Source organism: Haliotis cracherodii, unplaced genomic scaffold (assembly GCF_022045235.1).
Source record: "Haliotis cracherodii isolate W230 unplaced genomic scaffold, xgHalCrac1.p SCAF_23, whole genome shotgun sequence".
NCBI lineage: Eukaryota > Metazoa > Mollusca > Gastropoda > Lepetellida > Haliotidae > Haliotis > Haliotis cracherodii.
Window position 1 is genome coordinate 6,734,854 of NW_027266279.1, and position 18,572 is coordinate 6,753,425.

The 18,572-nt window shown below is 41.8% G+C and overlaps 1 protein-coding gene across 1 annotated transcript in view; it reads right to left on the reverse strand.

The window, feature by feature from the left end:
• The window catches only part of LOC139471635 (neprilysin-1-like), a 51,267-nt gene that overhangs the window by 12,162 nt on the left and 20,533 nt on the right, over nt 1–18,572 (reverse strand). The window contains exons 3-13 of the mRNA XM_071254037.1: nt 16,214–16,401; nt 11,959–11,991; nt 11,534–11,695; nt 10,640–10,723; nt 8,743–8,945; nt 6,284–6,463; nt 5,167–5,253; nt 3,227–3,366; nt 2,237–2,330; nt 1,282–1,410; nt 222–320 (exon numbers count right to left, since the gene is read on the reverse strand). Of these exons, the coding sequence (XP_071110138.1) occupies nt 222–320; nt 1,282–1,410; nt 2,237–2,330; nt 3,227–3,366; nt 5,167–5,253; nt 6,284–6,463; nt 8,743–8,945; nt 10,640–10,723; nt 11,534–11,695; nt 11,959–11,991; nt 16,214–16,401 (1,399 nt within the window). The remainder of the gene's footprint in view (nt 1–221; nt 321–1,281; nt 1,411–2,236; nt 2,331–3,226; nt 3,367–5,166; nt 5,254–6,283; nt 6,464–8,742; nt 8,946–10,639; nt 10,724–11,533; nt 11,696–11,958; nt 11,992–16,213; nt 16,402–18,572) is intronic.

The following is an 18,572-nucleotide window of genomic DNA, read 5'->3' on the forward strand; positions in this document are numbered from 1 at the left end:
TCGTTAAGGAAGGTGCCACGTTCGTGGATATACAACTGACAAACCAGCGTCTCCCCTCCTGCTGCCTCTATGTCACCACGTCATCTGGTCCTGTACAAACACCACTCACTCACTCACTCACTCCCACGCTCACTCACTCACTCACTCACTCACTCACACACTCACTCACACACTCACTCACTCACTCACTCACACACTCACACACTCACTCACTCACTCACCTTCTCCCTGGCCACAGTTCTGGTTGCGTCATCCAGCCAGGCAGCCTCTTCCAGGAGGGCATTGAAGGACGACCTCAAGTAGGAGATGATATTCAACATCTGTGATTGGAAAATATTGTCGGCATCATAATCATTTATTCATAAAATATCAAACGAATCTAAATCTTAAAATATGAACTGTATTTCCAAACAAAGATACCGCCTCCGTGATCTTGTGGAAAGAGTGTCTGGAGACACGAACGGAAGGTCAGTGGTTCTGTCACAGACAAAGCAATACCAAAAGACGTTAAAAGATGGTATTTGTTGTTACCCTGCCTGGCGCTCTGCATTACGGGGGTAAAACCAGGACTGGACAGCTCGGAGTCAGTGTAATGTGTCTGAAGGGTCATCCATGTTAAACTATAACATGGTATATGTCAGTACTATACTAGACACGTGAACCCATGCTTGTCGTAAAAGGCGACTAACGGGATCGGATGGTCAGGCTCGCTGTCATGGTTGAAGCTTGTCATCGTATCCCAATTGCGTGGATCAGTGTTCATTATGTCCATCACTGGATAGGCTGGTCAGGACTCAATTATTTACAGACCGCCATCATATAGCTGGAAAATTGCTGAGTACGGCGTTGAACAACAAACACACAAACAAACAAACAGTACTATACTTGCATTATAAAACCGGCATATGGACTAGTACAAGCACCTTTACACAAACATAAGCATGCACGTTGAAGTACAATAATATTGTTTGTTGTTGTTGTTGTTGTTGTTGTTGACGCAACTCAGCAGAGCGAATGAGATATTTCAAGTTTCAGACATGGTCGGGGCGAAAGGATATTCCAAAATAGTTCACGCCGAATATGAAAACGAAAATTCTTTCTGTTGTCCTATGACGTCAAGATGAAAACTGGATTTCCGTCATTAATAATGTATACGTTATTTTGTCGAGGAAGCGGGTTCGATCCCTTACACTTGTACAACGTGTGAAGGATGGAATGTCGTTAAACGTGGGGCAAACCCTCACGCACTCATTCTCAAACTTTCTTCCTGGTCACACTTACGTCAGATTTAGCTGCTTCCTTAAAATGGGCGTCGACATAGAGACGGCCCACTGACAGGCTCATGGCGCTGTTGACATACGTGGAACACACCTTCCACCGCGGAGGCTGCGCAGAGGTTCCACTTAACGCCTGTTGGTGTAAAAGTGTCAATTTGCAGCACATAATACAGCACACCACTAAAAGAGAAGACAAATATTTCTAGTTTAATGTATGTGTCTGATTTAGGAATCCATATTAAACTGTGCCATGGAATCTCAATAGGCTAGCACTGTTACACTAAAAGAGAAGACAAATAAAGACAAATATTTGTAGTTGAATGTATGTGTCTGTTTTAGGAATCCATATTAAACTGTGGCATGGAATCTCAATAGGCTAGCACTGTTACACTAAAAGAGAAGATAAATAAAGACAAATATTATTAGTTGAATGTATGTGTCTGATTTAGGAATCCATATTAAACTGTGGCATGAAATCTCAATAGGCTAGCACTGTTACACTAAAAGAGAAGACAAATAAAGACAACTATTTCTAGATGTTGGGTGGCATCCCCCCCCCCCCCCCCCCCCCACACACACACACACACACGACGCACGCATTTTATCTTGACCCCCGTCCTCACATAACATGTCACATTTTCATGTCCCCCTCCAGTCCCTTTTATAAATGTCCGGCTTCTAAATAATGTTCAGATGTATTAACTATTTAATTTGAAAAAAAAAAGAACTGTTTCAATTTTTAACTAATCTTGAATCTTATGATTGCTTGCAACAGGCATACCTGTATCCCACATGCTACTGTTTGTTCACTTAAACTACATGTAACCAACACCGTGCTCTCCATTGTTGGTGCTAATGTTCCCCTGCATTGCAATGCCTTGCGCCATATCCTTCAGGAATATGTTAATACGATGTCTATGCCGCCTGTGCAGTTGGTATTACTGCTCCTGTATGTTTACCTGGTTGAATGTAGTGATGCTGTCTCGGAATGAGGAGTCAAGTAGCTTCACTCTCTGTTTAATCAGCATCCATATAGCGTAGTTGGCCAACACTCTGAAACACACACAGGTTATCACAACAGCTGCATACACATTAGTGCAGTGACAGCACCCTCACAGAGAGAGAGAGAGAGAGAGAGAGAGAGAGAGAGAGAGAGAGAGAGAGAGAGAGAGACACACACAGAGAGTGAGAGACAGAGAGGGAGACAGAGAGATTAGCACAATAACCACACATACACGCAGATTAGCACAATAATCTCTCAAACACATACCAAATATTAGCACAATAACCTCACGCACACAAACATACAGACAAGCACAACACCTTCAAACAAACATACACACAGCTTAGCACATTAACTGCACACGCACGGAAAGAGGGGGGGGGGGGGGGGGGGAGAAAGAGAGAGAGAGATAGATGAGCACAATAACCACACACACACTCACACGCACACACACACACACGCACGGAGTGAGTGAGAATGGTTTTACGCCGCTTTTAGCAATATTCCAGCAATATCACGGCGGGGGACACCACAAATGGGCTTCACACATTGTACCCATGTCGGGAATCGAACCCGGGTCTTCGGCGTGACGAGCGAACGCTTTAACCACTAGGCTACCCGACTGCCCCCACACGCACGGAAAGAGGGGAGAGAGAGAGAGAGATGAGCACAATGACCACACACACACGCACGCACGCACGTACGCACGCACGCACGCGCGCACGCACACACACACACACATTACAGCGTGCATCAAGTGATGTTGTGAAGGCGCTGGGACCAACGTATTCTTTCAAATTACTACAGTTTATCATTTAAATGACATATTAACTATTGTTATATGAAAGAATAGGGTGATCTTTAATTTCTTGTCAATAGTATATGTCTGGAAATTTAAAACAGGCGGCGAAAAATACTCATCACTAACTCGTCACTCGAACTTTACCTCTTGGGTGTATTCTCGAGGATGGGGAAGAGCTTCTCAAAGTATGGTGGGGACCAGTTGATGACAACTTCCTCAGCGGTGATGTTGATGTCCACGCCTTCCTCCGCCATAATGTCACGGACGTGTTTCAACCAGTCAAACTGACAGGGCAAATAACGCTGTAGCTTCACCCCATACATATGCTCTACATAGTGCTGTGCTATCAAAGATAGTTGTGTACAAACACACACTAACATTCACATGACCTTCTATTTCGAGATAAACGGTAATTTCATCATACATTTAGCAGAAGACGTACATGTAACTGTTCCTTGCTCGAGTCATATGTGCATCCTTTGTAAAATGTTGTAAAAAGTTTTTTGGTTTGTTGTTTTACGCCGCACTCAGCAATATTCCAGCTATATGACGGCGGTCAGTAAATAATCGAGTCTGGACCAGACAATCCAGTGATTGACAGCATGAGCATCGATCCGCGCATTTTGGATCGATGCCATGTATCAACCAAGTCATCGAGCCTGACCACCCGATCCCGTTAGTCGCCTTTTACGACAAGCATAGTCGCCTTTTACGGCAAGCATGGGTTGCTGAAGACCTATTCTACCCCGAATCTTCACGGGTCAAATATGACAAGTAAATAAGAAAATATATCCTTCAGCCCACGTGTATATGTTAGTGTCAATGTGTAAAATCCGTCAATGTGTAAAAATAATTGTAAAATGACTGAAACATTTTGGCATTTGGTAAATTGCCTAAATATTATTTCAGTCATTTTATAGGTGATTACCAAATAAAGACGAAATTTGTGAAAGATGTGTTTAGAATGGTAAGATATCACTTGAATTAGACGTGATATTTCAGATCTTAAATGTACAAAGTGATTTCATTTCAATTAATTAAATTGACAAACTGATGGCTGTCCAAGAATTATTTGCAATTTCTACGTCTTTGTAATGTAATCGAGACACAGATGTTTCTGCTCTTCAAGAATAAAAAAATTCTTCATTTATTTGTGATTTTCTTCAAGAAATACTTATTTGTCAAACCATGTGTTTTCTTTTCCACTGGAAATAACATCATAACAAGGAAACAAGCAGTAAACATTCCCTTTTTTGCGGTAATCAAGTTTGACTGTCCTAAAACAACGAGTGCGCTGCCAACCCGCTGGTTTAGTGTGGGGCGAGTACGTTGTTTATCAAGTGATGCGCCAACCAACACAAATGTTCACACTACCAACACAAATGTTCACACAACCAACACAAATGTTCACATAACCAACACAAATGTTCACACAATCAACACAAATGTTCACACAACAAACACAAATGTTCACAACCAACATAGATGTTCACACAACCAACATAGATGTTCACACTACCAACACAAATGTTCACACTACCAACACAGATGTTCACACTACCAACACAGATGTTCACACAACCAACACAAATGTTCACACAACCAACACAGATGTTCACACAACCAACACAGATGTTCACACTACCAACACAAATGTTCACACAACCAACACAAATGTTCACACAACCAACACAAATGTTCACATAACCAACACAAATGTTCACACAACCAACATAGATGTTCACACTACCAACACAGATGTTCACACAACCAACACAGATGTTCACACTACCAACACAGATGTTCACACAACCAACACAGATGTTCACACAACCAACACAAGTGTTCACACTACAAACACAGATGTTCACACAACCAACACAAATGTTCACACAACCAACACAGATGTTCACACAACCAACACAAATGTTCACACAACCAACACAGATGTTCACACAGCCAACACAAATGTTCACACAACCAACACAGATGTTCACACAACCAACACAGATGTTCACACAACCAACACAAATGTTCACACAACCAACACAAATGTTTGCTACACATTCAGCGTTGAAACCCACCTGCGAATAGTTCTGTGTCATCTCTGCGATGGACATGGGGTTATACTGCTTGCTCTGGTCCAGGCGATCAAAGAGTGGTACAGTAATCTAAATAATAATAATAATCATCATCATCATCATCATCGTCATCATCATCATAATGAGCCTAACCAGCCTATCAGTGCCAGGATCACCCAAACCCTCTTTGCTGCATTTTTTAAATTTTAATCTAATAATAATAATAATAATAATAATAATAATAATAATAACGAAGTGACATTTCATGGATCCTTGTTACATTCCTAACCATTTGCAAAAGTAAAACGAGAAAAAGGTACATTTTATACTCAAGATGCCGGGCAATTGCTAGTTTACACCCATGTTAGATGGTGGCTAGAAATGAAACAAACAAGAAAAGGGTATTGGATGGTGACGAATTTGCCACGGGCTTCATAGTTGTGTTTTGGACTTCAAGTGGGCAGTGTTTCGGCGACTGTTTTCAGGAGGGTAACGTTTTCATAACGTCCAAATTTCAAGTGTATACTTTGTTTTGTCATGAAATCATTCAATGTTGTGATTTTACATCTAATTTGGTATTGATGAGGAACTTCCACCGAGAATAACAATATACAGAAACACCTGGGACGGTCGGGTAGCCCAGTGGTTAAAGCGTTCGCTCGTCATGCCGAAGACCCGGGTTCGATTCCCGACATGGGTACAATGTGTGAAGCCCATTTCTGGTGTCTCCCGCCATGATATTGCTGGAATATTGCTAAAAGCGGCGTAAAACCATGCTCACTCACTCACTCACTCACAACAGAAACACCTACGCGCGAAACTACTTTGACACATTGTATGGCATTTGTTTTTTCGACTCATGTAATATAGATCCATCTCATTGAAGAGGGGGGACCAGTCATCTAAGGCGCCGTGCGGGGTTGCTATGTAAGCGTCTAAAACCTGCATTATTTGGGAACACACGTGATAAAACTTATACAGCAGTGTGAAACACAACCCACTCACTCATTCTATGGAGTGTCGGTATTGACAGTGGCCGTTTTGCATTGTCTTAATTCAGCCATATCATTCAGTCACATATCAGCTATTCTATTCTCATTTCAATCTGTGTAACACTCACATTCGCTATTTCTATCTCGAAGTCCACGAGATCTCGGATCTGATCACTGGCGTCGACCTGATTCGCCCCCAGCGCCACGGCAGTCCTGATGATGTAGTCCTCATATGCCTTCAGTGTACTGCTGTTCCGTTCTTTCAAGTAATACTCGCGTCCAGGTAATCCTAGACTCGGTTGGTCGTACTAGATGTTTGCAGAAATTGAAACAAGATGTTAATTGGCTAGAAATTGTTTTATTTTTTATTTTTAGTGAATGTCAATGCAAGAAAATGTTTGAAGCGCTGGTAAAATTTGGAGTGCTCAACCGGCCAGATTTTGGCCACAAGAGTGATTTGAGTTTCCTCCCCTCTTTTTGTAAGCAATCGCTTGCTCGTTGGAATAGTTGACCATTTCATGAATGATGTTTGTACCAAGAGAGCGATTCGATGCCTTTTTTCGACCTGACTTGTGTCGTTTACACTTGCCAAGTGCAAATTGGATACCAATCAGAAAACACAGAATTCCTTCCAGCTTCCAACACCATTCCGTATTCCAGAATAGAGACCTTCCTCTTTCAAGACATTCCACAGTGACATATTCTGAACATTCGGAACTGCACTTACACTAATTCTAGAATCAGTTCCGCTTTGTGCTGTCGCTTTTTTGCCAATTATATTGCCTGTGTTTTCTTATCCATTAATCTAGACTAACGCATAGTCTCCGAAAATATATAATTTTGAAAGAAACAAACAACTCCATTTAGATTGAAAAGGGGCCTGAGTGAGATTGGAGATTCAGAACCTGAACCTGTGGATAATGTAGACTTGCTCCACTTTTGCTATAGCATTACAGTAAGGGCGGACTGAAGGGTAAATAATATGGTTCAGGGACTGTTAGACAGACTAACGTTAGACTTGAGTGGTCATATATCGATTTCACAATGTAGCTTTGTGCGTTTAAAGGGTTAACCTCTGCGTTTCAAGTAGCAAATCACCTCGTGTTGGGTTTTTTGGGGTGCGTTAGAATTATTTGAGTCCATCAAAGTGTTTATGTAGAATTAACAAAGGTCAAGGTATTACCTTCTATGATTTGTTTCCTTTTCTTATTAAAACTATCGGAATTGTGCTGATCATGCAATCATTAGGAAATACTTACTTTTACAATGGCGTCGACTAATTTGACCATGATTCGTCCGAACTTGGCATCATTTTTCATCCATTAACCAAATTCTTAAATCGCGTTTAGCTTCACACACACGACATGGGGGATTTGTATGTACACACACGATGGGCTGACTTAGTCTTGCACTTGCCAGGGGGAGACACATTGACTGTGTCAGCTAACAGGGACTGAGCAGACCACAAACGATCGACAAACCGTTCTTCTATCTGAACTGAACTTTATTTACGCTCAGGCCGCTATCAACGGCATCAGAGGTACAACATTATTTCAACAACATAATACATATACATATAAAGATGGAATATATACAATAACATCTTGGCCGAGCATGCATGCATATTTGTACAGATTCACTAGGGTAGCAATATATGTGCAATTCAGAAAGAGGGAGGGTTATTTGATAGGTTTAAACAATGACATGATGATTTTACAGAATTTGGACAGTTTTCTCAATGTTCCTAGTCTTGAGTTATTGAAAAGTAAATTCATTTTATGCATATTGGGTTTAATGTAGTAGAATCTGTGTAAAAAAAGTTTTCTTTCGTTTGCTATAGATGGACAATTAAACAAATAATGGAATTCATCACCTATGTCAGATAATTTGCAAAGTTGGCATTTCCTTTCGGTTAAAGGTATTTATCTCCATCTCCCAGTTTCAATAGGTAGATTACGATTACAAGTTCTAAACTTAAGTAAGACTCGCCACGCGTTTTCCTGCAGTACGTTTAAATAATATTCAAAATTTAGGCAATCATTTTTGATGATACTATACATTGTGCCTTTTGAAGCCTTGTCCCTTGCACTGGTCCAACACTGTAGGTTAATGTCATTTATTTTTTTCATGGACTAGATGTTTTAGTTATGAGGGATTTTTGAAACTTTGTGAAACCAAATGTAGCTAAGTCCAAGTTCATCGAAAGTCTGTTTGATATATGTAATCCATTTATGTTTACATTTTCCAAATAGGTCATCATTAAATAACTTGTATACAAGAAAGGATAATTTAGATGATTTCCCGGAAAGTAATTTTGCCCCAAAACTCCAACTAGAGAAGAACTGGTACAACAATACTGTCAAAAAGCCGCAGTTGACATTTAAATGACAAATTTAACTTCCGCCCATGGCATAGAACATAGAACATAGCCTTCGTTGCTTGTTCTATTAGCCTTTTCTTTGTTAAAATGAATTTCGATATTTTTCAAAGATAACACCAAGGTAGTTATAGGAATCAACTTTATCCAAAACATCATGACCAATTTTAAAATTGTGTTTATAACTGTGGTAACCAGGTATCAACTCACAATCAGTTTCCTGACGGTGGTGTTGGCGGGGTCTGTGATGACGGCCAGGTAGATGATGGGGACGTTGTTGTAGTTGGACAGCTTCACTAGGGTTTCCTCCAGGTTAAAGGCTGACTCATTCCATGCAGGGGACAGCACAGGCCACCCCCCAAACTCTGGCAGGGAGTCGATCAGGGGCTTCTTGCCGCGCTTGTCTATGGTGTCTACAAGAACGAAGGAAGGAACATGAGTCGTAATTCAGCCAGCCCTGAAAATACCATCTTCCCGAGGCAAGAGAGTTAACTGACTTTAAAAGTCCAGTTTCCACCCTTGCCGAACTAGGCAGGAATTCCTGGGCTCGATCGTAGCGCCACCAGTGGCTATTACGAGTTATGTCCTTTCTATGCCTCTCCTATTTACCAATCAGATTCAACCTCTCGTATCACTTGCATTTGCTTCAAACAAAACGGTGGCGCCCAGTCAAGACGATCTGATCGATAATGAAGATCTATATTGTGATAAAACGAGTCTTACAACGCGAAGCGCATCAAATCACGTGAGCACCTTGATTAAAAACATGAAAAGATTTAGAAAATATCTGTTGACAACGAGTTAGCGGTGAACATGCTTTGCAAATCCTGCAGTCGACCGAATTCTGCATGACACTTTACGAACCGGATTTCGATTTCGGTGCGTGATTTTGATTGGACTATGCATAGACTCGTTATTCCAGCCAAAATGTAACTCCATAATACCAGCCTAGTTCGGCAAGGGTGGAAACTGGACTTTTATAGTCAGTTAACTTCCTTGCCTCGGGAAGATGGAAAATGCCGGATCCAATGGGGATGGTGGGACGCAGTCGTGTGCACCGCTACTGTTTTAAGCATCTTTGCATTATTAATTATGTGGAAACAGTGTAAATGCACAAACACATCTTTAATATATTATTTGGTGAAATGTTTTCTTCACAGATTACCAAACGGATATATTGTTATGACATATTAGCATTTATCTAGCATGTTCCGTGTTAAATGCATCTCTCCAAGAGTATGTTTCAGCGCTAAATGAAGAAACATTTGAAAACACAAACCCCGTTTTGCTTATTAGAATCTGTTAGAATCCTAGGTAGTTCTGAAATCATTTTTTGAGTTCATTTAATCTTTGATTTGACTGATTTTGTTGAATATAAACTGCCGGGCAAAAGAAAATGTACAACCATGTTTGATGGTTGCTCAAATGAAACAAACCAGAAATTTATTATTCGATTGTGATATATTTAATACGGGTATCATTAGAACCTAAAGTTTACAGTGCTCCGGCGACTGTTTTCAGCCTAGTAACGTGTTGATGCCGTTTGTAATAATAATTTGTTGTTCCAATAGTAAATTACAATATTCAAGAGTCTTTAGTCCTGTAGATTACATTTAATAAAATCAGTCAAATCAAAGATGAAACAAACCCTGTATTCCCCATGAGAATATGTTACCTACATCCAAGTTGTAGAATTTGTTATGGGTTTCAGTTAATCTTTGATATGACAGCATGGTAACAGAGATAAAAGACACCATTTCAACATTTATATGAAGGCTTTCATTGATTTTTCACAATGTCTTAATGTCTGCTTATAACCATAACTATTTAATACTAACACATTCTGACGTCACCTGACTTTCGAACCATCCTCTATCCTATTTCATAAGAGGCGACCCACGGGATCGGGTGGTCAGACTCGCTGACTTGGTTGATGCATGTAATCGATCCCAATTGCGTGGATCGATGTTCATGATGTCAATCACTGGATTGTCTGGTACAGACTCGGTTATTTACAGACCGCCATCATATTGCTGCGTGCAGCGTTACACAACAAACAAACAAACTACCCAGCTGACCATAACGAGGTAGGTATAAGTATACGCACCTAGGTCCATGCAGGACTCGTACATCTTCTTAGCTTCTTTAACAGAAGTGGACTCTCCCTCCACAGGGGGTGTTTCGAGCAGTCCTGGAACACAATGCAAATTGTAGAAACAAATTTAGATCCAATGTACAACTCGTTTTCGATCAGAATAGACCCCAACATCCTATGCTAGATGTTCAGTTGAAGACATCCGGATGAACGAACACACTGCGATTTGCAAACGATATTATTTTAGTCGTCTCTTACATCTGACACAAGATGTTTGGGTCGAATTGTCGTGTATTTCAGTTTCAGTGTTACTATTAGTAGCGCGATGTGTCGTTGTTGATCAGAACTCCTTTGCCAAGACCATCGAGGCAGTTACGGTCACTAGCAAGTGCTTGAACTGCCTATCGTGAACCTTGTCCTGATTCCTTCAGAGTATTTCAACTTTCCAATAGTCAACCTACCCTTCATGTCGAGCAATATTCCAGCAGCTCCAGCCTTTGGTGTTTACATTTCAGAACTTTTGAGATACAACCGAGCAGCTCTTTCTGTCAAGATTTCAAAGAGCGTCATACTATTCTTTCTATTCTTGTTTGAATAAGGTTACAACATTCAAGGCCTCAGTAAAGCTTTCAAAAAGTTAAATTACGGCACACAGTTGTAGGACATTTCCAAATTTGACGCATCAGTGACAACAATTATGTCTGATGCAATTTGACTTGTACCATTTGTTACCGTGTTTTTTTCAGGTAAACACTTGACTTACCTTTGTATGTGTTTGTGACGGGTGCCACCGGTTGGGTGATTAGTAAAGTCAACTAACATGTTAGTATCTGAGTTGACAGTGAAATTCACCAAGTTAGAAAACTTTACAAACATGTTCGGTCACTGATGTAACAGCGACATTACTTTGTAGTTTAATGAGAAGACTGTCGTCGAGGTTGCTAAAGATGTCGTTGGCGGACTTGTCTTCAGCGATAATGTTCTTTTCCATCCATGAACCGCAGGCGAATTCGTAGAAGTTGTCACAGGGGTCGGCGTTCAAATTCATCCTGCCCAGAAGACGGCCAGCTGATGGTAAGATTTACACCTTATTCTCATGTGGAAAAGCACTTGGTCAAATGTATTGAGGTCAAGGTCATAATGTCATACTATGAAAACAGTTTTGATTCTGAATGGTTTCAACGTGAGGCCACGTTCTTTTCGATTTACCCTCATACACAACGCGAAGCGGCGCGTCAGACGTCTGAGCTATTTATGTCACTATAGAAGAATAACTATGAAATTGTCATAAAAGAAACAGATTGACACACAACAATAAATCAACTACTTACATGTGGCCACGCAATCAGGTGTAAGGCAAACAGCTGAAAATAAAGAAAAGAAATTTGGAAAAGCAAATTTTCTTTGCACGGCGCCAGGTGCCGTGCCTTATTGCTTTGCGCCGTGTTGATCATCTGGATCATAGTGATTCTGTTGTTATGGGTTAGAGAAAACTACATGGGAGAAGGGGACATGGGGATGTGTAATCGTTGGAAAGATGTAACCAAACTTTTAAAAGAAACTTTATCTTTGTCTGAAATATGTATATTGATATGTGTACATACGAAATACATAAGTAATTATGAAAAACAATTTTTTAAACTGTAAATTATTACACAAATCAAGTTTATGTTATTCGGCAACAATCATAACAGGGAGCCACGTCCTGTCCTAGACTGGTTTACCTGCCCTAGAGCGCTCGCGCTCCTCGCCTGCAGCCGCTAGGAGGCGAAGGGCAGGTACCAGTCTAGCTCTATCAGACCTATTTCCCAACACAGCATTTCGCTGTGGTGACACCTTGACATATTTCCGTGAAGCGGGTTTGTCTGTCGAGAGGGACGGAGACAGGTCTACAGCACATCGCTTTGCGGGAAACGTTGGCCCAGTTTACGTGTAGCGAGGTATTAGCACTTTTGGACAATGTGAATAATTAACATGTCAGGCTACAGGGGGAAACATTACCATTAGGAAGGTCAATGGTTAAATGGTTAAAAATAACAAACGCACTCACAACGTTGTGGGTTTCAGTTTTAACAATACATTTGGGCATGGTGTGGACATTAGAATCAGTATCCTGTGTCAAACTAAGTGTCTGTGTTTTATTAGAGTTATCATTAACCAAAATAAAGTTTGAACTCAGATAAATAAAGTGGGTTTTGAACGACTTCACTCAAAAATGCTCGGACTCCCTGTTCCCTCGGGCCGAGTCGACTCGACTCGAGCGTGAAGAGCGAGCGCTATAACTACTAGACTACCCCACCGCCAAGGTCCGATCCCCGGCCGCATCATATACCATAAGACGTTAAAAGATGGTATTTGTTGTTACCCTGGCTGGCGCTCGGCATTAATGGGCTAAAACAAGGACTGGTCGGCTTGGAGTCAGTATACTGTGTCTGAGTATCTCAGTGGTCCAGCTCTACCAAATCGGCATTAGTCCGGAGTAGTACAAGCAGCCACACGCACGCACGCACGCACGCACGCACACAAACACACGCGCATGCACTTTGCAAAAATAAGTGCAATAATCACGAACGCGACGTTAAACTACATTTCACCTCACCGCACCTCACCTAACCTTAAGCTGGACTGCCTCCGTGGTCTTGTGGTAGAGCGGAAGGTCCAAGGTTCGATCCCCGGCCGCGTCATAGCAAAAGACGTTAAAAGATGGTACTTGTTGTTACCCTGTCTGGCGCTGGGCATTAAGGGGCTAAAACAAGGACTGCTCGGCTCGGAGTCAGCATACTGTGTCTGAGTGGGGTATTAATGTGACATGTTATCTCAGTGAGCCGGCACTATAAATCGGCATAAGTCCGGACTAGTCCAAGCAGCCACACACACACACACACACACACACACACACACACACATGCATGCACGTCGCAAAGTAAGTGCAATAATCTTGAACGCGACGTTAAACTCCATTTCACCTCACCTCGCCTCACCTTAAGCTGACACCCATACACGGCATAACGCATCCTCACTCGCTAATGTGCACAATCTCAATGGGAAGTAGCGACCTCAGGGTTGAGTACAGATCATCACATGTACTATGTGATAACAATAACAACGAGGTGGCTTCAGAACGCACGTTTATTACTATTACCCATAAAACTGCAGACAACCAAACAACCATTTCGAGCCTGCAGGCGTCTATAAAAACCACCACGATATTTTAATGAGACTAGACGTTATAATATGATGCATGACCCGCATCTCAGTTTAGTACACTTTTATCGGCGGTAATATATGGGTATAGCTTACACGAATGCTCAATGAGGGCCAGTGAAGAATATCAAACGTTTTGTTAATGGGTGCTAAAAGCCTTTATCATACCACAAATGCAAAGCTTTTAAAGTCAGACTCGGATCAGTTGTGTGTATAGAAATGAACGAGCATCAAGTCCATATCTAGTGTACGAGAGCTGTCGACGTCTGAATTTGCCCTGAAGATACATATCATGATTGTAAATTTTGCATTTCGATACGTTTCTTGTGGCGTATCGATGTTGCGATCACAATTTTAGTGCACGATGTATAAGAACTGTTTGTTTGAAATGTGTTTATCTTCTTTATCTGCTTTTAGTTGAGATTTCTTATGATTAGGGAATGAATTTTCTCGCCTTCATCTGCGCGGTTCATGGAGGATTGCTAATGCATGTTTTAATATTTACATATTATTCGCATGGTTTAATGATGACTTTAGTTTAAACCTGGCCCTGCATGTGTCCACGACTACGTGAGAGAAAGAATGTACTGGTAGTTGAATATCTCCACACAGTTGGGCAAGTTTCAATACCGAATCTAACTAAAACGTGTCGTAATTTGCATATTTTTATTTATTTCGGAAAGGAAAATATATTTACAGCAGCATTCATAAGATTTCTATTATTTAGGTTACATTGAATTTCTGACATGAGTATTTCCAAGCACATTGAAACTATAATACAAACGTTTTGACGCCTGAGAGAGATTGCGAACCATATAGCGCCCCAAGGTATTCCAGTGTCTTTCTGTAAGAGACGCGATTAATTTTTTGTGATCGTGGTTGAGCGAAACGTATGCATATAAGGTTACAAAAGTCCAGGGTGTTGTATTGCTGCTTATTCTGTGCTGTGGCAGTTATTTGACTGCCACGCTCAAGAATGAATCACAAGCTAAAGGGGTTCTCACACTTTGCCGAGTTGCGTCCCGAGTATGGACCCAAGCTGACTCGGGGATACTCGTATGGAGCTCGTAGCGAGGTCGTACTAAACTCGGTGTAACTCGGGATACCTCGTACTGATCTACGATAGTTTTGGAACCTCAAAACACTCGGGCTGCCAGCCAACTCCTAACAAACTCGTAACTACTCGTAACACACTCGTCCTACTCGTTATACCCTCTTGGCGACCTCGTGGTGCTCGTACAGAACCCGTATGAGGATCGTCTGCAAAATTTATCGCCGAGTTGACCGAGTCTAATACGAGCTATACGAGCCTCCATGTTAAATCATGTGACAAATTCCCGTCGAATTATGTAGCAGCTCGTAGCCACCTCGTTCCAAAGTCGTACCAAACACGTACAGCTCGTATCGAGATCGTTGTGCTCGTATGCAACTCTAAATAGACTCCTATTAGACTCCTATTGGACTCCTATTGGACTCCTACGGGGCTCGTAACACACTCGTAGCGTACTCGTATGATACTCGTATATATGTCTCTTCCCCAGTCCTAACCGAGTTTAACAGAATCGGCTTCATAAAAACGAAGGGAAATTGTATAATATTTTTGTTGGCAATAAAAATCACTGACGCATCGTATTTAAAATGACACGCCGATTTCCGAGAAATTAAACATTTCTTTTTTTCATCCCTACATAACATCGTGCCTTGCTTGCACAAAAGATGTGTCTTGGATAAATATTTCACTGCTTGGTATCTTACTATCCACTCGGGGTGGTCGGGTAGCCCAGTGGTTAAAGAGTTCGCTCGTCACGCCAAAGGCCCGGGTTCGAGCACCCACATGGGTACAATGTGTGAAGCCCATTTCTGGTGTCCCCGTGACATTGCTGGAATACTGCTAAAAGTGGCGCAAAACCATACTCACTCACTCATTACTATCCCCTCACTGGGGAGATGAGCGGTTTATTGGTGTCATTTTAGACATTCACATTTACCATCAAAAGTGTATTTCTAAACCTAAAAATATTTAAAAAGTTAAAAAACAACGTGTTTAATAATATACGTTTTGTTTTATAATAAGAAAGAAAATACTATCCTTGGGGTCTCCAAGCCTGAATGATCTTATGTCTATTTCCAAGTGAGTTGTGGGTTATGAATAAAATATCGTCTAAAACACAGAATATACCACGTTGGGAATGAAACAACTTAAAATAAATAATGAAAATCTCAATCCGCGGGTAAATGAGAATTTTTTAATTTGTTTTGTTTTGTTTTGTTTTGATTTTTTTATTTTGTTTTTTTTGGGGGGAGTGTGTGTGTGTGTGTGTGTGTGTGTGTGTGTGTGTGTGAGGGGGGGGGGGGGGGGCAGCCTCCCAGATTTTAGTTTACCTGGTTTTGGCGCTGGGGAGGGCATCGTCATTCCATTTTCTTTGTTTGGGGCAGCGTTATTCCGCTCGGACGCTAGCACTATGACCACTACGAGGAAGATTACTGCAGTGAGGAGGCACACCACGATCAGAGCTGCCATCTTCTTCTCCAAGCTTGTCCGCCGGCTCCACCAACTCCCCTTGTCAAAACTGTGGTATAAAATAAATAATTTGAGATACGAAAGCCCAAAGTGACGCAGTGACGTTCGTTTACCACTTTGGTGCTCTGACAATGTTACCAGGTTTGTCAGCATGACACCCGTGGGTTTCACTGGAATACTGTTTAAAGCGGCGTTAAACCCACTCACTGTGGTGAATCATACCGGCATGGTTCTGATACGCCAAAGGTCATAATCGGGTCGAAACGCGGACTCGAACACATAAATAGCGGATCCTTGTGGCTAAACTGACATCCCAATAGTAAAGGGGTGTCTTGTGGACCGGAAAATATATTCGGACATACATTATATTCATCGGTTGGGTAGTCTAGTGGTTAAAGCGTTAGTTCGTGACGGAAAATGCCTGGGTTTGATTCCACACAGGTTTATGTTTGAAACCGGGGGCACGGGTGGCCCAGTCGTCTAAGGCGCCGCGATTCGCTGTGCAGAGTTGCGTCCCTTGGGCGCGCCAGAAACCTATGATTGTGGGTTCGAATCCCGGTTCGCCCCGATTATGTTTCTAGGTTTGTCAGCACCATGCCCGTCCTCGTGCGTTTCACCGAAGTGGTAAACGTCTGAGACCTGCATCACTTCGGGCTTTCCTCCCACATTAAGCTGACACGCCGCGATATAACTGGAATACTGTTAAAAGCGGCGTTAAACCCAACTCACTCACTCACTATGTTTGAAACCCATTTCTAAAATGCCCGGCTGATATGACATGGAGAGTGCTCAATGCGGCGTTCAACTAAACCACACTCATTAATGTTTAGGCGCAAGGTGACCAATATGTCGAATGAGTGAGTATGGTTTTACGCCGCTTTTAGCAATATTCCAGCAACATCACGGCGGGGGACACCAGAAATGGGCTTCACACATTGTACCCATGTCGGGTACCCAAGACCTTCATCACTTCAGGCTTCCTCCCACACAGAGTGAGTGAGTCAGTGATTTGGGGTTATGTCGCGTATATCTGTATTCCAGTTTAAGCAAACGTAGAGCAAGAGGCGACTAATGGGATCGGGTTGTCAGGCTCGCTGACCTGGTTGATGCATGTCATCGTTTCCCAATTGCGTAGATCGATGCTCATGATTTCAATCACTGGATTGTCTTGACCAGACTCGATCATGTATATGCCGGAATCATATTGCTGGAATATTGCTGTGTACGTCTTTAAAAACAAACAAACTTAACGTGGGAGGAAAGGCCGAAGTGATGCAGGTCTTAGACGTTTAACATTTTTGGCGAAAGCTTCAAGCTGACACAAGCCGTGAAAAAAATGGAATAATATTGAAAGCGCGTTTAACACAACTCACACTTCACACTACAATGTTCATCGACAAGATATATACAGAAGGTGATCCGTTGTGTCTCCAAGTGCGTTCTTTCTACGTGTACTCAAACAGTTGTGACACAGACGATAGACATTGTCCAGTTTCCACCCTTGCCGAACTAGGCCGGTACTGTGGAGTTACAGTTTGGCTGGGCTAACAAGTCTAACATAGTCCAATCGAAATCGAAATCCGGTTCGTAAAATGTCATGCAGATTTCGGTAGATAGAAGGATTTGCAAAGCATGTGCACCGCTAACTCGTTGTCAACAGATATTTTCTAAATCTTTTCATGTTTTTCATCAAGGTGCTCACGTGATTTGATGCACTTCGCGATGTAAGACCCGTTTTATCACAATATAGATCTTGATTATAGATCAGATAGTCCTGACTGGGCCGTTTTGTTTGAAAGAAATGCAATTATCAGAGAGGTAGAATCTGATTGGTCCATAGGAGAGGCATAGAAGGGACATAATTCGTAATATCCACTGGTGGCGCTACGATCGGGCCCAGGAATTCCAGCCTAGTTCGGCAAGGTTGGAAACTGGACTTTTGTAGTGAGTTTACACCCTTGCCTCGGAAAGGTGAATACCCTAGGACCCACACAAATATGTACAGCCATGTTAAAATATAAAGATATTCAACGTTGTTTACAACGTTTGCACAACAGCTCTATCCACTCTATTCTCCTGTTTCAGTCAATGTTTTCTATATCAATCCCGCACCCATTATGCCACGTTAAGAGCCAGCCTTAAATATTCACATTAGTCCACTGAACCACACAACGCGGTCTTAGCGTGTTAGTCATTCAGAAGATATGTGTATGTCATTGT